Source organism: Crocodylus siamensis, chromosome 4 (assembly GCF_052110815.1).
Source record: "Crocodylus siamensis isolate JL-2025a chromosome 4, ASM5211081v1, whole genome shotgun sequence".
Classification (NCBI taxonomy): domain Eukaryota; kingdom Metazoa; phylum Chordata; order Crocodylia; family Crocodylidae; genus Crocodylus; species Crocodylus siamensis.
In genome coordinates, this window is record NC_143398.1 from 38,826,133 (window position 1) to 38,848,711 (window position 22,579).

At 40.7% G+C, this 22,579-nt stretch overlaps 1 protein-coding gene across 5 annotated transcripts in view; it reads right to left on the bottom strand.

Annotated features, from left to right (window-relative positions):
• Window positions 1-22,579, bottom strand: part of PLXNB2 (plexin B2) — a 350,959-nt gene that overhangs the window by 86,410 nt on the left and 241,970 nt on the right. For all 5 annotated transcript variants that reach the window (XM_090042147.1, XM_090042148.1, XM_090042149.1 and 2 more), the window contains exons 5-12: window positions 22,110-22,292; window positions 20,707-20,829; window positions 14,856-14,956; window positions 12,560-12,686; window positions 9,034-9,184; window positions 5,855-5,969; window positions 4,005-4,107; window positions 3,412-3,513 (exon numbers count right to left, since the gene is read on the bottom strand). In XM_090042147.1, the coding sequence (XP_089898273.1) occupies window positions 3,412-3,513; window positions 4,005-4,107; window positions 5,855-5,969; window positions 9,034-9,184; window positions 12,560-12,686; window positions 14,856-14,956; window positions 20,707-20,829; window positions 22,110-22,292 (1,005 nt within the window). The remainder of the gene's footprint in view (window positions 1-3,411; window positions 3,514-4,004; window positions 4,108-5,854; window positions 5,970-9,033; window positions 9,185-12,559; window positions 12,687-14,855; window positions 14,957-20,706; window positions 20,830-22,109; window positions 22,293-22,579) is intronic.

The following is a 22,579-nucleotide window of genomic DNA, read 5'->3' on the forward strand; positions in this document are numbered from 1 at the left end:
TTAGTACATGAACTTTTAGTTATTAAAGTTGCTGCTTCAGTCAGCATCACTCAAAGGAGGTAAATAATACCAGCTATCTTTATAACTACTGCTAATTTTTGTGTCTTGCCTATTTAGCCACTTATATTTGCATCTATAAGCTTGAGTAAATACAGGTGTTGCATAATTTGTTTCTAAATGCATCTCCTAAAGTACCTTTATTTGTTTTTTAACAATGAATATACCTTTGGAATAAATGGGTTAGTTCACACCTCTCAGAGCTGCTGTTTTTGTTTGGTTGCCATATCAGGAAAATGTTTTTGACACTAGCTTAGACTTACTATGTTAAAGACATCTTTCGAATCACAAGGGCTGTACATCTATTCTACCCTTCAATAAAGCTTGCATTCCATAGACTTCTTCATGGGGATCAGCTAACTATGAAGAATTGGTGAGATGAAGTACCACTTCCCTAGGCTAAAGTTGTTCTAATGTCTAGTACTGATATGGCTTTATCAAATGTAATATGCAGCCAACATAAAAGGAATTGCCTTTGCCTTTTGTTCCTTTTGTATATTTCTTTATACTAAATGTTCACCTGATGAAAAAGACTTTCCATTAGCCCTTACACATGTACTTTCCCCCCTATTCCATTCTGTATTTCCCCCTATTCCATTCTGTAAATGTTGTGTGTTACATCTCATCTTGTTGCATAGAAAAATCAATGTTAGCTGAAACCGATTGTCCATTCTACCAGATGCCATATGCATGATAGTGACAAATCCCAGGCATTTCAGAAGAATTGTAAAGCCTGTCAAATCAGTCATCCCGTCATACATAGATTTTAAACTCCTCTTTATTATATGCTTAGATAGCACCTAACAGTAGGAACCTGGTCCATAGTTGGAGCTTCTGAGATCTACTGGAGATCCAATAATTACTCAATAACTTGCCACTAGCATGAAGTTTCTTCCTCATTTGTGATAGTTAGTATACCCAAAACAAGTTAGTTGTTACATTTAAGGCTTATTCACCAATTTCCATCCTCATCATATATACCAGAGAAAAAGAAAATTTGGGCAATATTCTCATTTGCTAAAGGAAAGAAAATCAATAATTTTTCCCTATTTGAAAATTTTGGGGACTGTAACAAGTAGGTCTGTGCACAGCAGCAAGCATTTGCTTCAGATTCTGCCAATTTAGAGGGACAGTGATTTGATTCTGTGATTTGAAACACTGTCCCAATTTGATTCAGTTGATTCGGATCTGGAGATTTGGCCAGAGACTCAACTGGCAGCAGTCCTCGATCATGTTGGACACAGCTTCCTCCAGCTGATAAGTCTGCTGTGGTGGGTGGATGGGGGAGGGAAAGGGTGTGGGGGGAGGGAGGCAATCAACACCTCCACAGCGAGGGTGGGATTGGGGCTGGGACAAGCCGGGGGGGGGGGGGGGGCGTGGGACTTGGAGTGGGAGGCTCCTGCCACTGCACGCTGTTGGTTTGGGAACTGCTCTTTGGTGGCTCCTCTGTCAGCTCTTGCTGTTGGGCCAGGAGCACATGGGAACGGGCATGTCCCCCAAATATGTGGGGCAGGATGGGCTGGGCTGCACTCCAAATGGGTGGTGGAAGGTGTTGGGAGCGGGGGCTATCTCCTCCCACTGCTCACCCAGCCGGGGTGGGGAGACACAAGACGGTGCCACTGTGCTGCCTCGGCCAAGTGGCACACAGCAGTGGAAATTGCTCCAGCCTCCTTGCACCTCCAAGACAAGCTGCAGCTTCACCCCGCTGTGCCCTGACTGAGCAAGCAGTGGCAGGGCCTGGGGGTGGGCACGTGCACCCGGACTGGGGAGGGGACAAAAGCAGGGGTTATGGGGAATTTTAGGGTGGCTGCAGTCCCCCCATAGCCCCTGCTCCACTGTGCTCTGTGGGGCAGGCAGAGCCAGGGCAGCACTCTGGACTGTGGCTGAGGCTAGCTGCACGGAGCACAGCCCTGGCTCCACCCACCCCTCAGAGCTCAGCCCAGCCTAGCTCGCCCTGAGCAGATCCAAGGGCACATGCCCACTCCCATGCCCTCCCAGACCGGTGGCACATGGTGGCGCACAGTGGCAGAATTCCCCCTCCCCGAGTCCCACACCCCAGCTGAGCAACTTGTCTCAGCCCGAGCCCAAATCCCTCCCTTGCTGTGGAAACATTGATCTGCCTCCCCTCCAGACTCCTTCCCTCCTGCCTCTACGCACTACAACAGACTTACCAGGTGGAGGCAGCTGTGTCCAGCATGGTGGAGGACTGCTGCCTGTTTAGTCTATGGCTGAATTTCCAAATCAGCGCTGAATCTCTCTAAATTGATTCTGAGGCTTCTGAATGGATTTGGACCTTTTAATGCGTCTCCAGATTCGATTCAGAGATTCGGCCGCCGAATTGGGACAAATCTCTTCCAAATCGAATTGGCTACTGAAGCTTCACACAGCCTGAGCAACAAGTCCTGACTTCTGCAAGTTTACCAGATAGCTAAGCAATGGACAGAGTCACAAAAACACATACACACCTGTATTCACGATGTGCATTTCATATTCATCTACAATACTAAGAGAAACCAGAAAACCCCCCACTAACTATAGTCAAGATATCATACATTTCAGGGGAAGAACTAATAAGATTATTGCTATTTTTAGTAAGCCAACAATTGCTTTTGCTTGTCCATCTTCTAGGGTCATTAAAATAGTTATACATGCCAATTCAGAAACATCTATTGAGATTACCTGAGAATTATTTGGCATGATCATCAGTAACCTAATATAAACATATACTAGAAGCCAAAGAAAAGTGCTTAGCTTCTCTTGTTTTAATACAATGATTTAAATTCCTTGAGGTACAATTCTAACTTCAGAGAAGTAAACCTAAACTTTGAAATTGCCTTTCTGAAAACAGGTACAGAGAAAAAAAAAAAAAGGCAACATAAGCCAGAACTGTGCAAATAACTGGCCTTTCTCATTTGTATTTACTCTTTTAAAAATCAGATTTAGTTAAATTCTCCAAATGTTATTTTGAAACAAATAGGTGAAATATGCCATTTGGGAAGTGTCAAAATGAAACAGTTATACTTTCACAATTACTCTCCCTCCCCACCTTTCAGCCTAAATATTTTTTCCGAAATTGACATGAATTCATAAACTGTGTTTTGGTCAATCAGAAACCCTAGTTTTCAATAAATAAATTATTTGTCCAAAATAATTTGCCCATCTCCAGTCCTTGCATTTTTGTGGTTACTCATTTTTGGATAGTTAATAAGTAATAATTGAACAAACATTTAAAAAATGGGAGTTGTTTGTAAATAAAATGTGGTATCATCCAGAAGAACATATTAACGTTTTAGAAATTAATGTACCATGAACAAAACTACAATTCAAATGACTGCGTGGAAGCAATTCATTTACCTGATAATAGTCTAGATTCTTTCCCATAAAGTACACTGTTGTTGGATAGTCCATTGGTATTATTGAAGGGATGGGATTTAGAAACTGTGGACATTCTTCTTCCTGGGGAATTAAACATTTTTATACATAATTTTTAATATATATATGTGTGTGTGTGTGTGTGTATATATTTTTTTTTCATCACAACAGACCTCAACAGCCTTTGGACAATGGAGTTCTATTCTGAAGAACCTGATGCTTAAAATACAGTGACAGTTTGATTATACCCTTTCAAATTAGACACACTAAAAATGACTAAAGTATGTCAAAGCAGTGGATGATTATCTTCCCAGCCTTCAAATCTTGTTTCTTCCATTGAAGCAAAACAGGAAAATGAACAAAAAAAATATTCTTTCAGAAATTATTCGATCGTACTTCCCCTCCCTATCGCACCTCTACATTCCACCCCTACTGAGTCACTAAAAGAAATAATTTCTGAAGTTAACTTTAGATTTTTTTTAGATTTTAAAATGCAAATTAAACCAACTCATCTTGTAGCAAAACCAGAGAAAATATGGAAGTGTTGAAATAAAGTCTGTTTATCTTAAACTCACCATATTTTGTTTGATCACTTCTAGTTCTGAAGATGACTCTTCACAGACATGTTTCTTCCAATCCCACTGGCAATTCCATCTATTGCTTGCACAGGAATAGCATCTGCAAGTATAGTATGATCAGTCCTGACAAAACTGTATTTTTTTTTGTCCCTACTGACTCAGTTTTCATTAGCAAAACAATTGACAAAGTCGAACGGTAGTCACAGAGAGTGGACTGATTTCCTACAAAGTCTTTACCACATTAATTTTACAGTGTCCACATGAGATTAAAGGTCCCTCTACATGTGCAAGTAAAAGCATGATGGGATCTAATATGTGATCTACACAACTGTGCCTCTTGCCATGCCACATGCAAGCCAGGAAGCATGATTGTGGGATCACGCATTAGATCCTACTGCACCTTATTGCTAGTGCAAGGGAAGTCTAGGATTGTGCTTGCCCCGCACTGGCAAGAAGGTGGCTCCCAGCCATAGGGGTGCCCTAAACACCTCTAGGGCTAGGAAATTGCAGCCCTCAGGGGTGCACCGTGCACCCCCACAGCTACTCTATACACTCCTGGGGCTGGGAGATCACAGCAGCATCCTGTAGCTGCTGTGATCCAAAGTCCACAGTTGACCATCATTTCAGCTCTGGGACTCCTAGCCCCAGTTACACATGATGCATCCCTGTGGCTGTCAGCCTGGTCAGATGACAGGCACCCAGCTGCAGGGACAACCCTGCTACACATGAAAATGAAAGCTGGATAGCAACCAGATATAAAGTTATTACATATTTTCAGGCAATAACTTTATAGGTGGTTGGACCTTTTTGTGGCACGACTATTAATTTGCAGGCAAAGCTTCAGTCCCTCAGCTTCAGTCCAGCGCATGGAGCTGTGTCTCCAGCTCTGGCTGCCTTCTACCCACTCCACCTGCCCAGCGTGATGAGCAGAGGAGCATGGTGCAGTGCAGCAGGGGCATCAGCAGCAGTGGCTGTGGCAGCTTGAGATGAGTGGGGGCAGAATAGCAAACCTGGCCAGCCTGCAACTTGTGATGCGGCTGCAGCCACCAGGTGCTGCACAGACAGGGGGTGTGGTGGTGGTGGCTGATAGGCTCAGAGCCCTCTCTCTGGCACCTCCGAACCCACCCAGGCAGCCCTCTGCCCATGCTGCCAGGCAGGGCTGTTACAGAGCTCCAGCCACTGCAATGACAGCCCCATCCAGCCTGGGCATGGGGAGCCAGGAGTAAATCTGGCTGCGCAGCCCCCATGGCCCTAGCCCGAGTAGCTGGGAAGGACCTGGCCTCCCATGGCCTCTGCATCCACCCTCAGCAGCACATGCAGGCCAGATCGGCTCAGGCCCGCAGCCCCAGCCACTGTGTCCTTTTTTAGCCTTGAGTCTAAAAAGCAACACTGACTCCAATTAAATGAATCAGAGACACATAAGCTTTCATGAGTCAGAGCTAATTTCATCAGATGCTATGAAATAACATGCACAGAATCTCTATCAAACAGAGAAAGTAATTTGAATATAAATCCAAAACATACTATTTGAATACAAATCACTTTCTATTTGATAGTCTGCTCTGTGCATGCTCTTTTATAGCACCTGATGAAGTGAGCTGTTGCTCATGAAGGCTTATGCATCTCCTAAATCATTCCCTATTGCGCCTCTTCTTTAATTAAGATGATCTGTGTAGTTTAACAGTTTTAGGCTCCATTGAAATGCAAAAGTTAAATATGAATACTGGGAAATGCTGGACACAATACAGGTTTTTGTAAAATAACTCATTTCCATTAACTAAGCCAACCATTAGCCAATGAATACACATAATATGAAGAAACTACTGAAGTTAAACCAAAATACTTACGGCAGGTTTTCAGAAAGATTAACTGCTTTTTCACAGTCATAAAAAGGATAGTAAGATGATGCAAAAAATATCCCATGTTCTCCAAAAGTTAAGTTTAAAGGAACCAATACATGATCTACCAAAAAAAAACAACCAAAAAAAGAAAGTGAGTTGCTGTGGCTTTTGTGAAGAATGGTACAATAATAAGGTTTTTATTATTTGTTCAAGGCAAAAAAGAAAGAAAGAACTGTAATATCTGATTGATCTTGAGATCCAAATTATTAGATTGGTGAATTACAATTCATTTTCTCTGTTCTGTTCACTAGATTCACTAGAAATCTTTCACTAGATTTCAGTAACTGATGGTACAGAATAGGCTGAATAAAAGATACAGGAGAGGCTGAATAAAATGAAAAGGTAATTGTGCAATATTACAATATATTCTGCAAATAGAAAAATGCCTTTTAACATTATCTCCATCAGTCCAAGACTGTAAACAGCCTGAAGTAATAAGGAAAATGAGATAAGTGAATACAGAAGAAAACTGATAGAAGGATGAGGTATTTTAAAAATATTTTCTTTGAGCATGGCTATTTCTGTATGTAAAACTGCTTGTTCCACTGGGATATGAAAGTCTGTGCCTACATCTTAATTAGAACAAGATTTCTTTGTGGTTACACTCTTTGTGGTTATATCTAATGCTCTGGACCTTCAGAATCTATTTCTAACCCAAGTCATTAGAGAACTTATCTTTAGAAGCTAGGGTTTTCCTAAGTTTCTCTTGTGGAAATGATTCTCTCAAACCCTGCTTTGCTCAGAAAGGCTCCTGAAAGAATACCAGAAGCTTGATTGTCCTCCAGCTTTGCCTGCTTCTGGGTCCTGTTGAAAACTTCAGGTTGGTTCTATCCAGCTAATAATGGTGTATTACTAGGATAACATACAATTTACAAAAAGGTGTCCTTTGATTTAGAATGCATCTTTTTCTACTTGTGGCAGCCTTCCATCTTCAGCTCCCTCTGTGCAAAAATGAAGTTTATTTCTTACCTATGGGGACTTTATACTATCTTGTATCATCTACACTTTTCCCAGAGCCTGACAAAGGGATTTTGATCTCGAAAGCTTGCAGAAAAGGACAATTCTTGCCATTTTCCAGTTGGTCTAATAAAAGGTATTATTTTGGAACCAAGAGTTCTAGTTTTTTGTACGTCCTTTTCTACTTGGAACTTATGAGAGCTAAAACATCATACATTATTTCAGAACGGTGCTTCTCAATACTAAATAGTTGTGTCTGGCTTTCTGTCACCTGCCAGTAGGAATCATTTTTATTGGTACTGCTTTGCCCTCTGTTATGGAATATGTGAGGCTTTTGAGCATTTTAAGGTTTCTGAAAGTCCTTTTACTGGGAATTGCTTATGGTAAATTCAGGGACCTAACTTTTAGCTGCCTCGGATACTCTAATGCTGTTCCTATCAGGCTTCCAATCTCAATTCATATGAAGAATAGAGAGTCAAACTGTGCCAACTTTATCAATGTGAATTGAAACGTTTCTTCTAGGGCTGTGTGAAGCTTTGGTCACTGATTCGATCTGGCAGAGATTTGGCCCAATTCAGCAGCCAAATCTCCGAATCTGAATCGAATCAGGAGACCCATTAATTTCACTGAATCGAATCGGAAGCATCCGATTCGATTAGGAGATATTTGATAATTTGGACATAGACATGGATTTATTTTTTCTACATATTTCAAGGTACCAGATGGCTTGTGAACGCTGAGATGGTGGGGGTGGATGGTGTGTCCCATGGGGAGCATGGGGGGGGGGGGCCCAGTGCGCTTGACAGTGGACCTGGAAGTGGACCAGAAGCACTTCCAGTCCACTTCCGGGTACTCTGTGGAGCGTGCGGGGGACCCCCTTCCCCCCTGGCTTGGCAACTGGTATCCCCTTGGTTTGGGGGAGCACCTGGGTCCCCCTGCAGCTAATCATCAAGCTGGGGAAGTCTGCAGGGAGGAATCCACTGCTGACCATGAGGGGACCCCCCGCGTTCCTGTGGGATGCTCCATCTGCCTGCCCCACCATTACAGCGTTCATAAGCCGTGCCTGGTACCTCAAGGTATGTAGAAAGAAAACATATAAAGCTGTGTCTATGGCGGAATCGCTGATTCTACGAATCAGAATCAAATCTTCCGATATGGATTCGGCCAAATCAAATTGGTACAGTGATCCAAATCAAAGAATCGAATCACTGTTCCGTGAATCGGGCTGAATCCGAATCAAATACAGCCCCCTTTGCACACCCCTAGTTTCTTCACATTCTGCTGCCTTCAAATATTTAATTGAAAGTGAAGTGTCCAGTAGATAAAGGACTGTGATACTCTTTTGAACTTGATATAATCTAATACCTTACCACATGTCAGCCATCTGACACTTCAATTTTTGAAGTGCTAAATTCAGAAGTTATGGTGCAGGAATGTGAAAGGTTAATGATTAATCCTTTAAATGGGAAGTGCAGTGACAGCTGGTTAGTAACCAACTTTAGCTTTGGGTGAGCCCAGTCTGGCAGGGAAGAGGGGGAAGGAAAGCCACAGGGTGCCCCAGCAGGAATCAGAGGGTAGCATGGCAGGCAGGAGTGAGGAGGAGGAGGAGGGGAAGGAGGGGGACTAGTACTCAGCCTGAAAGGAAAACAAGAACAGCCTCATGACTCATCAATTAAGCAATTAAAGCTTGAGAACCATTTTCTAAAAGTTCAGAAAATTAAGGATCACGTGCTCAACAAGCTCTTTAGGGCTTGTGTAAATATCAACTCAGTCAAATTTTGATATTTATTTCCCTGTGGGAACAGAAAACAGCACTTCTCCAACTCATGTACTGTTCCACTGCCAAATTCTCTCTGTAAACACTAGAAATACTATGCTTTTCAAAAAACAAATAAAAAAGATTAATTTACACTAGTCAACTTATTTTTCAAGTACTCTCATTAACTCTCATATGTGCCTGCACCATTTTGTCTGCAACTTTAAATATATTTAACTGGAGAAAAACAGTAAGAATAGAAATATTTAGTTTGAAGGGCTGAAATATAAAACAAACAAACACACCAACCAAAACTTAGAAGCCACTGATAGATAACAGAGCATTATAATGGAAATATCAGACAAGAATAATTTTGCTCATCAGAAATGAAAAGCAGAAAAAAATTCCTTACCCTGACCTCTGGATGCATGAGGAATTGTTTCAGGAGGATTACAAATAATTGTTCCTTCTCTCAACTCTGCAGGGAGCTCTGTGTCACCAAATTTACACCACAGCTGGTCACCCTCAGTTAAAGCTGGTAATGGACTAACAATCAGTTCTACCTAGAAACAAAGACACACCAGTAATCTGCAAAAAAGGCAGTTATTTTGAAACAAACAGAGAAACAACACTCCAAACCCTCAAGCAACCCCCGACTGACCCCCATACAACCAAGCAAACAAACCCCAACAAGTCTTCTGCTCAGAATGTTTTCAGTTTCCCTTTTTTCTTTGTTCTGGTCATAGACAGCTCTAGGGTAAGATTTTTGTAGTGGCAAAAGAGCCAGCAAGCATTATTCAAAGATTCTGGGGTTTGGTTCCCCTTTATCTCAACTTCCAAATCTCCTTTTTATACCTCCTCTTCTCTTTTGACCTCTTACCTTTTCTCAGGCTGGTACACAGAGAATTAAATACTGCATTTATTTGCACTTTGTAGAAGGCAGAATGAAGGAAAAAAAATTGTCCTTGAAAATAAGTAATTTAATAAAACAGCTTATACATAAAGCTACTTTGTTCCACTTAGGATCTTATATGTTTACATCTATGACAAGACTGACTCAGCAAGCATGGGGATATATTGTGGGTATGCAACTGGAAATTAAAATAGGCCCACATGAAGCTATAATCTCAAATCACCTACTGATAAACTGAAATGTACATTTAACCACACTGCTTGGATATTGGTTTTCTTAAGATATGTAACCCAATTCTGATATCTATGTTTTAGGTATGTGTACTATGTGAATAAATATGGGTAGAAAGAAAAATCAACCCTACTTTTTGTACAGGTTTAATAAGCTCTGTATTAAAATAGATACATTGTATACATTTTGATACAGAGCATATTAAACCTGTATAAAAAGTTGTATAAAGTAGGCCGTCCCATCCCTTCTTCTCACCCCACAGCTCTCCTTTCTGTGCTTCTCAGCAGCAGGGTCAGCAACAGTAAATACAGACGTGATTGAAATGTTTATGATTTTAATTGAAAAGCAATAATGTTAAGGCCCAGAAGGAGAACAACAAAGGCTGGGAGGGATCAAGAAACTGGACTTTGAAACAGTCAAACAGGAACCCAACCCCCCCCCCACAAAAAAACTTTGTTAAGGCTCCATTCACAAGGGCAAAAATGGGCTATCATATAGCTAATAAAACAGTTTAGAAAGAGATTCTTGAGAGAGCAATTTCAATGCTTTGACAGTTTTAAGAGCCCCTGTGCAAATTAAAGAGATAAAGCAGCAACTGAGCAAAGGAAGAGAAGAAAACGTCAGGAGATCTGTGCGCATTGATGATCCAGGTTACTAGTATGTTAAGTGCTGTTTTTTTATTTTTAAAGTTTTTTAGTTTTCACTGAACCCTTTTTCCCCTATAATCATTGGTATAAAATACACCTTCTCCTGCACAGAGACTGGTTTTATTAGGAATTATAACCTTTGTACGTTAAGGAAATGAGCAGCTATTAAGAGAGGTTTGCTGTACTACAGGACAGAGAAAGTTAAATTGAAATAGCAACTTCTGTGCTCTTTTTACAAAATTCTAATTTTAACATTTTGTAAAGGGAGAAATTTATTGTAAATTATTCTTTCACAATACTGGATGTATTATTTATAATGGCAGCTCCCTGCCATCAGGGCCTTGGTTAACTAAAGACTGGGGTACAATAGCACATCCCAGAATAGACTAATTAAAAAGTGGAACTAGAAGATCTGGATTTTTATATATTATTTATATAACACAGACCACTACAGTATGAGTTCTCACTATCTCAGTTTTTTGTGCCATGATCGATGTAAAAGGCAGGATATCCGTAGCTTAGCAATTTGCTGTCACTGGTTCAATCAGAGCCCGTTTTTCCAGATCTTACCAGGATTAAAAAAGAAATTAAACATTTACATGTTTATCTTGCTGGGATCCTATGATCCCTGCTGACTTCCTGCCTCTGGGCAGGGGGCTGGACTTGATGATCCTCCGGGGTCCCTTCCAGCCCAAATGTCTATGAAATCTGAGAAGAACATAGTAGTAAATCATAGAATCATAGAAAATTAGGCTTGGAAGGGACCTCAGGAGGTCATCTAGTCCAACCCCCTAGTCAAAGCAGGACCTATTAGATTTATAAATATTAAACCCATCAGCATTTTGGAATGGCTACGACTCCCCGGGTATCCAGTGGTAGTCAGCCCCTAAATAAAGGGGGGTACTTTATCTCACAACTGCTTATTGCAGTTTTTCCTACATTCTTCAGAGGCATCTAGTAACTTCCAGTATCAAAGGAGGAACACTGAATTACACTGACCACTGTCCTGATCTAATATGGCAAGTCTTGTGTTCCTATTACTTTTAACATATTTACAAAGGTAAATCAATGTGGGGTAAGAGAGTGGGTAAACGTATAAGAAACTAATTACTTAAAACTAATTCCACTTGCCTACATAGGAACACTCATGAAAGTTAATCTGAATTAATTATGGCTGTGAATTTAAAGCGACTAGTTAAACTGAATTAAACTGCCGTGTAGAATCTCCTATTCAGAAGTAAAATGGATGTAACTGAATTTGTATATTTATTTAATTTTCAATGTGACAAAGTGGAACTGAATTAAGGCCACTTTGATTCTGAATAAGAGAAGCCTGAATAAGAGCATCCACACAAGAATTCAATACAGTTCACTTAAGTCACTTTGTCATTTTACAAATTAATTTAGATTGTTCCTTAGGTATCCCCGTATAGATAAATCCTCACTCTGTACTATCTGACTTGGGTTTGAAAGTAGAGTATGCTAAACCACACAAAAATTCTCTTGGTGAAAATGAAGACTATCCACATAAAAGATTAAGCGTGGAAGTAGGTAGTAGGTATTCCACAAACATTTTCCTATACAGGCAAGCCATTTGTCGACTTTTAAGATGTAGCTTAAGGCTTTAAATGTGCTGAATGCAGGGATAGGAAGGGAGTGGAACCTTCCTAGGAACTGTCCATTCAGTTAAAAAAATGCGTCCAACATAACTGCACTTTCATATATGCTTACGAGGCACCTTGGACAAATGCATTTTATGAACTAAAAAACTCAAACAGCACTTACTGTAAATCAACAAAAGCTTTTCAAATGTAAACAATGATCTTCAATTAAAATCACACAAAAAGAGACAGAACTATACTAGACTCAAACATTATCATTTTAGCAGCTAAACTAGCACGTGCCATTTTTATTTATAGCAAAGTTAAAAAAATATTTACTTTGGAGAGAGGAATAAAATGAAGCCAGTAAAAACAGCAGGTTGGAAACATTAGACATCGGAAGGGACAAAGACAAGCATTTGTTTTCTTCAAATACTATTTCAAATTACCAATTTATATAAATACAGATACACCTTTTCCAGATGCGCTACTCACAGAAATCCTGTATGTGTTTTAAGTATATACAGACAAAGAATGTTTTCATACCCTATCAGGAGCTTTCCGGCTCATATTTTTAGGGTGGGCACTGGCAATCTTCAAGCATATGCCATCTGGACTCCAGAGCCAATGGTTTTTCATATTAGCCCTTTCACAATCTATCTTTCTAGTGCACCTGATAAAAGACACGGCAACATCACAGTTATCTAATGCAAAGTTGATTAGAATCAGTGTTCATTGATTTAAATGACAACTTCATAGAGCAGGAGTATGATAAACGTGTTTCTGAAATCACAGGACAAAATAACAAGGGATTTATTTTAATGTTTTCATTTATATGTCCATTGAGAGCTTTTAATTATAACACAGCAACTGATAACACAACTTCTAAATGCCAAAGCTAAATGTGTACACATTTACCTATGATTCATTGTGCAATGCAGAAAAAGACATTCAAATTTAAAAGGCAGACAGACAATCACGTTCAACCCTCGACTAGCTTAAAAAACTGACTCTCTAGCAGAGTGATCAGAATGTGAACTGCTTTGTCCGTGCCTTAAAACACTGCAAAATTCCTTAACGTATGGCCACTCTTCTGTTTCTGAGGCTCAAGTGGAAGATCTCGGTGTATGTACTGAAGCAGACGCACACAGCTAGCCAATAAGAGTCAGAGCAACAGAGCGGCAGCAGACGGAGGGTCTGTCTGGTTCCACTGTTAGAGTGTTCTTAACTACACCAGCAAACGGATTCAATAATTATGGCCACTGTTTGACAGATTTCACATTAGGTCCACATGCAGGCTTCCTTAGCCATTATCTCAGCTGGAAGAGAGGAGTCAGATAAAGGAGGGATCACAGGTCCACAGGGTGGCAGACTCAGTAATAGATGGTGAAGCAGCTGAATGGGCCCTCTTTGGGTCATCTGTGTGTAATTAATCAACTTACTGTGCAGTGTCCAGGACAATGGGTCCCAATCTTGACTAGTACCACTGGATGTTACTGCAACATGTTTTAAAATGCAAACTTTAAAATAATAAAACCTCTGTCAAGTTCTAAAAGCTACCACTACCTTCAGAATATAAGTTCACAGAGCCTGAGCACCTATGTGTATATATATATGTACACGCTATTGGTGAAGTACTTAGGACAGGCTATAATTTGGCATAATTCATTAAAACTTTAGAAATAACTTAAGTCCTATATTTTTCCTTGCAAATAAAATACTAACAAAAACTATGTTTCCCTGTGTCTCAGAGAACATTAATCCTTGAGATATTGATGTCAGGGGGTTACATCAGAAACCTGAAGGGAAATCTAGGGAAAATTGCCTTTTGTATGATATATGACACAGCCTTCAACTCCCAGTAGCTTAGAAGGAGTTCAAGTCATATTGCAAAATGTCAGATTTTGTATTTTATTATATATGTGTGTATATACATACACACACATACATTTTATATCTATATCTATATATATATCTATATACATACACACACACACACTAACTGAAATGCAGACTTCTGAAGCTGTAATGCACTATGTAAACCTGTGTGTAATGCATACCTTCTTCTCTGGAGTACTCCATGATCTACTTCACATCAGCCAGTTAGGCAGTTTAATGTGATGGTTCAAAATGTCTGACAGGAAACTACAGGTCTGAAATTCACCTGCATAATATAATTAAATAGCCCCCTTGTTCCAACAGCAAGTATTTAGCATCATGAAGTCCCAACTGGTCATGCCAAGTGGTTAATTAATTTAATACCCAAAAGCAGATCTCTGAAGTCTGAGGTCTTCTATCACTACCCCTATCTGTGTAGACAGTAAAATCAGGAGATGTTCCAATATTGTTTAGCACATTCCAAAGTTACATTTTCCTAAATATTAATTTATTTTTGGATATAATTCATATGCTAGTTTCTAGACTCCTGTGATAAACAGAACTCAGTGAAGCTATTGTGCATAGGATCTAATTTATAATACAATAGTACTTGACTAAGTTATATTTTTCTCTCTCTATTGCAATCTTACATGGTGGATACATATATACATATACATACACACACTGTATTAACAGAATTTTAAAAAGCTAGCTCTTGATTTCTAGGAAAATGTTGAATATCTAGTTCAACAACTGTTAAAATGTGTAGTTCTAGGATGTATGCTCGTTGTCAACAGATGAGTAATCTACAGAAGTCAATAGGTACTTATTTGTGTGCATAGAATATTAATTTGGAAAACAAACCAAGCACTGATATCAATCAGAATTGTACATCACAACACTGACTTTGAAGTCGTATTACATAATGTGCTTCTACCATCAACAAAATATCAGCAATACTTACTTTCCTTTGATTACACACCAGCCACAGTAAGGATCCTGTGCATCAATGCACTGAGTACAAGTTGAGTGCCTAGCACAATCTTGAACAGGGATTCGGCATACCTAGAGAACAAAGGAGAAAAAACAAAGCAAAACAGCTAAATGTAAATGAAGAGGAAGTGAGGAGCTAGAAAAGTTGACTAGTGACATCACAAGATATGTTGGCACATGAAAAAACATGTGAACTGCCCCACTCTGGGAATTGGAAGGACATAGACGATCCTTCCAATTCTATGTCCTTCATTCCTGCAGCAATTTTATTTCACTGCAGTAATATAAAAAATGATCTCTCACTTCTCTTGATTTGTATGGAGTCCAAATTCACACTGATTTTCCACTCTTGCATTTCAAGTTTTATTCAATTTTCTGTCTAGAAAAATACAGTATTTTGGACAGTAAGCATATGCAAGGGCTGCCCCAAAATCCTTGGCCCTTTTTTCAGTTCCTACAGGTTACTTCTAAAAATCTACATTACAACATCTGCTCAGAGCAGAAACTTTAGAAATGACATAAACAGCTTTTCTACTTCAAAGAATAGCTATTGTAAGATAGATGCTTCCGCATGTCTAACTCTGGACTAGTTGACAGGCACTGCCAGCGCTCTCTTGATAACTAGAATACCCTTCCATTACAGTTGATGCCATTATATGATGCTTGGAAGTGTATCCAGAGATGGCTCTCTTAGCTGGCAGCATTTCAGCATGTTTTAAAAGCACGCAAGTTCTAGAATGCTCATGGGTATTATATTTTTCTATTCATATCCCTTGGCACCATACAATATATCTATGTAGGAAAATGGAAGAAACTGTGACAGGAAACAGCAGACGAGAAAATAGCATCCCCACTACCCATACCCCAACAAACACACAGCCTCTGCTTTTCATTTCCTGCCGTGATAGGAACAAACAATCTTGTTTTTCTTTGTTATGTAACAAGTGCTCTATGATACAGAGCCCCCTTTTATAATTGTGTTGCTGAAATTGCACAAATATTCTTGAAAAAAGAATTGGGACATTCCTTTTTCTGGCACTGCTGACAACTGCACTTATTTCTGAGGAATATAAAAGCTTTGGCAAAGCATAACTCAAAAGAATTTGACTTAAAAAAGTTGTTAAAGCAAATGACACAAAACTGCTCTGAAACCCCCAAATTCTGGCCTTATTTAGCAGGAAAAGACCAATACCAAGGTCAGTTAAAAATTAAGCATTTGATAAACCTCTTGCATTTATTAAGATGAAATATTTTCTCCACTTTCTTTACCATTTACATCTTCTACACCTGAATGGAGTCAAGTTCCAGGAACACTCTTTTACAAACTGGTACTATACTGATGAGTAATTTAACATTGAAAGGGATGCCTCCCTCATGAAAAAGTATTTATTTTATAACCCCAGCATGCAAGAACAAGCCCTGGAGATGCTGTCTCTACAAGTTTTATGTAAACGGAATAAATTAAAAATAGCTGTTCAGTTTAGCATGTGTGGTTCAGCTTTAAAATGCAAACCTCCTCATTTTAGAGATTTTCTAACTGACTTCCTTAATCAAAGAGATCGGCAAAAGTTGAATAGCAAACAAGACAAGAATAATGGTAAGCAACTGCCACAGGCTCCTGTTTTATTCCCAGTATGGTAGCTATCATAAGGAATTTGCCGCCCTACCATTTCTGCATACTTGTAGCAAACCAAAATAGGTTGGGCAGGGGTGGTGAAGTCTCCTCCAATTCCCTAGTGAAAATGCAAGGAGTTTTTCCTAATCTCTGCATGAGCTCGGAGCATAGGGTGGGAACAGGCTGACTTTAAAAAGCATTTGGCTCCAAACCACCTGCTGCTTATTTACACAACAGAGGAAGCTGAACAGAGGGGGAGGAGAAAGTGAATTAAGAAAGCAGGAGACTGTTTCTCCCTGTGTCTGTAACCTCTGTTTGCTTCCCTCATCTTTACTTCATTTCATTTTTTTTGTTTGTTTAAATAGATGGGTCAAGTATTTCGCCTCACAACAGTACCGAGCACAACTGCCTCCACTCTTACAATAATATCCTGTCTGTGGTGACTGTACAAGACCCAGCACTTTATTCTAAAAGACAGGGGATGCTGCATCTGCCAGTCAGGATAACATTTATGTCAGGGATCCTTAGCTTGTTTATCTTATAAGTGGATCTAAAATTTGCAACACTGGGTTGGATTCTGACTTTCCAATATCTGTTTGCATAACACTACCTTATGCTAAGAAATGAAGCATAAATATATTTATCCTTCTACCTTCATTTATACCATTTATTTTGCTACTAGGACTTTTAGTCTTAAACTCTACAATCAGGCAGATGACTGAGTTCGATTTTTCCATGTGCATATATGTCGCTGAACATCTGGACTCAGTCTAGCCTTTGGATTCTGTCTCAATGGTCTAGAGTAGGGATGTGGGGATGGAAGGTCTGGCAACTTCCACTCCTCTATATTCCTGCCTAGGCATACATGTTGTAGGTCTGGGTGACCTCTTATGCATACACCATGATCCAGAAGGATCTAGAGTTGCTTACTATTCAGTCTAAAAGTAGGTTAAGCTATTGCGTTTAATAGCTGTATTACCTTTGCCTGAAGCATTTAGAAAGCACCCCAGATAAAAGCGAAGAGTGAACAAAAAAAAAAAATATGAGAAAGCCAAGCTGCATGTCATTCAGAAATTGCAGTCTCTGCCAAATTTTTCTTTGTTAGTTTTTTTGTTTTGTTTTGTTTTTTTACTTTTGTCCTTTGATTTCTATCAGAAGTGGGTGAGGTTCTGACAGAATCCTTCTTACTAGGAAAGTTCTTTTCAAAAATAAAAAAAATTGCCAGTTTCATGCCAGGTCCTCCATGGAACAGAGTAGGGCTGTGAGAAATTTTGGGAGCTGAAATGGAAGGGTCCAAAACATCTCAAAAATGAAACAAAATGAAACCATCTGAAAAGGGGTGGTGGGGTGGGGGTAGGGAGAAGAGGACTGCTCTGATAATAACATCTTTGGCTGGCCAGTGTCTGTGATCTGTCCCTGAGGTCCCTTCCAATCCCAGCACTCTGGAGGAAGGACGGCAGCCTGCTGTCATCCTGCATGCAGACTGGGGACTCATGTCCCCTGGGAGGAGTCTGGCACAGCCCCACAGCCCTCCTTCTAAAGTGCTGGGAGGCTGAGGCCAGGCAGGGCAGCCACGGGGACTTCCCCTGTGACTCCCCCTGCAGGCACAGCTGGAGGAGCTGCAGGACAAGCCCCCACAGATGTTCAGCCGGGCTCAGGCCTCCCGGTACTTTGGGGGAAAAAAAGCCCCATACTCACTGGCTGTAGCAGTGGCAATAAGGGCCTCTGAGGGCTCATGGCAGAGCCCAGCCATGCAGCATGGGGCAGTGGGGTGCAGCAGGGATCGCCTGGCATCCACGCAGCAGCTTCTACATGGTGCAGGTGCAGTGTGGCTCAGCAAGGCGCTGCATGTTGTCTGGGAGCTGGGGCCACTGGGGCTGGGCTCTAGGTAACAGGTGGAGCTGCCCCAGCTCCTAGACAGCACATAGCAGCTGGTTGAGCCATGCTGCACCTGCGCAATACAACAGCTGCCACGCGGGTGCCAAGTGGGGGCACGATCCCTGCTGCCCCCCACTGCGCAGGGGGGGACTCTGCCACAAGCCTCCCAGAGGTCCTGGTTGCCGGTGTTACAGCCAATAAGTGCAGGACTTTTTTTTTTTTTTTTTTTTTTTTTAAAGTGCCAGGAGGCTAGGGCCAGGAGACGGATGAGCCTGGGTCGGGTAGCCATGGGGGCTTCTTCCATGGCTCCTCCAGCTGTGCCTGCTTTTCCCTGGGTGGGGGGAGCCATGAGAGAAGCCCCCATGGCTGCCCTGGGGCGCCTCCTCCTACTGCGTCCTGCTGAGCCATACCATGGGCAGCTGCCCACACCATAGGCAGCTACTGCACAGGTGCAAGGCAGGGGGGCAATCCTTGCTGCCCCCCATTGTCCTGTGTTGTGTGGGAGGGCTCTGCCACGAGCCCTCAGAGGCCCTGCTACAGCTGTTGAGTGCAGGGCTATTTTTTTTTCTTTTAAGTGCTGGGAGCCTGGGGATAAGGCCAGGCAGGGCAGCCGTGGGGGCTTCTCCCAGGGCTCCTCCCATCCAGGGAGCTCCAGGCACAATCACAGAAGCCACAGGAGAATCTGCAGCAGCCCGGCTGTGCCTGCCTTTCCTCAGCCGATCCAAACGTCTGAATCAGTGGCGAAACGGCATCAAAACTCTGAAACAGATTCGGACGAATTGAAATGGAATAGTGATCCGAAACACTGAAATGAAACACTGTCCTCCAAAATGGCTGAATCCGAAACCAAAATGAAACATAGCCATTTCACACAGCCCTAGAGCAGAGCACCCCCAAGGGCTAGGTTATTTCCCCTTTCATAAAGAATTTTAACACTTTCGGTTTTTATTCAAAATTGGAATTGTACCATTGGGAAATTTTAAAGCCTCCTTAAAATGAATGTGTTTTCCTCCACACAGCTTAATAATTTATCATTTATTGAGGTGGCTTATATTCCTCCATTACCTTTCATTTTAAAGTCCCTGCCTGGAGTACAACATTCCCAACAACACTCTCAGGATCCCAAGTTCACAGAGGTCCTGTACCGGGAAGGGAGCAATTTCTAATCCCCTAATTCCTCATGTTACTTCCCCAAAACATTTGACTTTTTTCATGCACCCCTGCAACACATTCAGGGTCTTGATGGCAGAGCCCCTTTCCTCATCCCATCACATTTACCTTGGAACATTTTGTAGCTCCCACTCTTCCAGCAGTTATTTTAGATATGCTAGTATCCCATGACAAATGGTAACATGCCAGACATTAAAGGAATCTGTCTCAGGATAAATTCTACAATTTTACAGAAGTAAGGCCTGGAAGCAGCCTCAGTATGACTGATGTGCAAATGTTGCTTCCCTGTCTGTCTGAAGGAACATGTGAATCACACATGCTGTTTTTGCTGCCTGCTTCAGAGATCCAAGATAAGTAGGGGAAGCAAGTACCAGCCTGAAGTCATAAAGGCATTGCCCTCTCTCCCTACCACTTGTTGGTCCTTCACTTTTCTTTATTAAGTTCCACGTTGCCTTGCCAAACATGACAGGGCAGTCTCTTGGAGACTCACTGTTCCTTCTATGGGAGATGCAGCTCCTTTAGTATGACCTCATTTCAGATGGTATGCGACAACTCCCAAACACAGCATTGCTAACATCACCTGAATAAAATCATCAACTTTGTCCCCGCCCCCACAGAATTGAGTTTTTTTAAAAAAGTAATAATTCTTGAGTTATTTGTCTCAGTTTCTGAACTTGGAGGGTATGAGTGTGTTACTGTTTTCAAGCTCTTCATTAGTACTGGAAACTAGTTAGTTTCTAGTTAGCATAGAAATTACTTCCAAACTGAAATTCAAAATTATTGTGATACCTTGGTTCCAACTGAGAATTTGAGGGAAAAAAATATCACCAAATATCATCAAAATTCTTGGGACTTGCCATGAAATTACAGGAGATGCCAAAACCAGGAGACTGTGCTTGGGATTTTAGTCTCCCATGTCCTCAGTTCAGTCTACACTGCTGTTGTGAATGCAAACTAGAGAGGAGTCTTCTCTGCTTTCCACTTTAAGAAATATTTTGCATCTGCTTGCAATTTTGTGTTCTCTTTGACTGCAAATGTGGAAGTAGCAAAAATAATAACAAATATGAAGGCCTATATGCTTTGTGAATTATAAACACCTATGATCAAGTTGCATCTATAAACATTTAACTGACATTTTCACAGAACACAACTACCATACCTTGTCCGTGGTCATCACATACAGATTTTCCTGGTTAGCATCAAGGACAAGGTCCTTCTTTATAGGTTTGTTTATTTCAATGGAAACAGAGATGTACTCATTTGCAGATGATGACAGGAACACCTAATTAATGAAATCCAGGTGGTTAATGTTGCTATTTTACTATTTTGATTTATCTTGAATGAAAATTCTTTATTAACTAGAGTCTCTCAAATTCCTATCAGGGAAAACATTTCAGTTTGAAGGAATCTATTTACAAAGGAGTAGATAGAGCATATGAAGCATGGAAGGAAACCTCTCCCTATTCTCAGTATCTCATATTTGAATGGATTTTTTTTTTTTTTTTTAACCAGTGTTACATTCACACTAGTAAACGTCATAGATTTACTTCATAAACTTCAAGCCTCAACCCTGCACACTCTTCCATAGCAACCCAAGGAATCTGGTCCAAATGTCAAGCTACATGAGATAAATTGCAATTATTCAAGCAAAATAGGGCTTCCAAATGTGACTTGCTACCATAATCTTAAAAGCATGAACAAATGCTTCAGCCAAAGAGCCCTTGGTCACGAATTACAAGGGCCTCCTACAGGCATTCAGTTTCTTTTGGGGGAGTTGCTGCACTTTCAGGAGAAGCCACAAGTGTATTGATATTCAGGCTTGTAAAAATGGCTGCTCTAGGAGAAAAATAACCTAGGAACAAGCAGGGTTAAAATCATTCCCAAGACAGTTTCCCCTGGGAGAGAAAATATCTGTACATATCAAAGTGATACATCCATGCCTTTAATACAGTCTTTCAGATTTTCAGCCACTAGGCCATATAGAAGCACTATATTAGAGACCTACCGTTTTAATACCTGGGATTGTTCTTACAGTTACATGCCTTGCAAGGAGATATCGCTAAAGCACTCTGCTATGATCAGATGAAACATAATTAAAAACAGAGCAGGCACATTAATTCAAAAAGCCTGAGCCAGGGCAAAAAGTAAGTCAACCCAAAATATCCAAAACCTGGTCATGCTGGAAAACGCTAAGTATTATGGTAAAGGCAAATGCATCTTCCTGAGGTAAACGGGCTGTTCTGTATTGGGTTTTTTTTGGTAGGTTGAATTAATTTGCTATTTGCATATGACCTTTTTGATGCCGACTAGCTGTCACTGGCATTTGTTAGTGTGGAGCTTTTTATAGTTAGATACATCTGTGCAAAGCGTCATTTGGGAATGCAAAGTCAAGGAGCATATTGGAGAAGTAAACCAGAAAGGGCCTATGCTACTCCGTTTTGAAGACAGCAATTGCAGGTACAAAGATTCTTTGCTCAGAGCCTTGCTTTTAGGAGTTTATTTTTAGAACATACAGAACATTATTACTACAACTTGCAACATTTTAAAGGTGAGAACCATTACCTTAAGTATTCTGCCATCTGAAGTTCCTAGAAATGCCACAGTATGTTCATTTTCCACACTCACAGTAACTGCTGTTAGATTCATCCCCTCCTTCTGGAACACAGGTCGAGCTTCAACACCATTTTTGCTTCCCAAGAGGTAGGGCAAGTGTTCAGAACCACAAGGGAAACTTTTGCTTGTACCCTAATACAAAAAATGACATTAAAAATTTATAGAAAATAACTTCCTATGCATTGACCCAATGCAACACTAGAACGCTAACACAATTTACCAGCTGGGAATTGTGGCTATTCCTGCATCTTATTTGTAAGGCCAAGAAAAAGAAATTTGGTTAGATTCCTAAGGATAGTATGAACAATTAGAAAAATGGCTTGATAATTAAAATACTTCTAGAATGACCAGAATGAGAAAACTCTTGTTTGTATTTCTTAAAAAAGGACAAATATTTTATAAGCTCAGACAAATCCTGC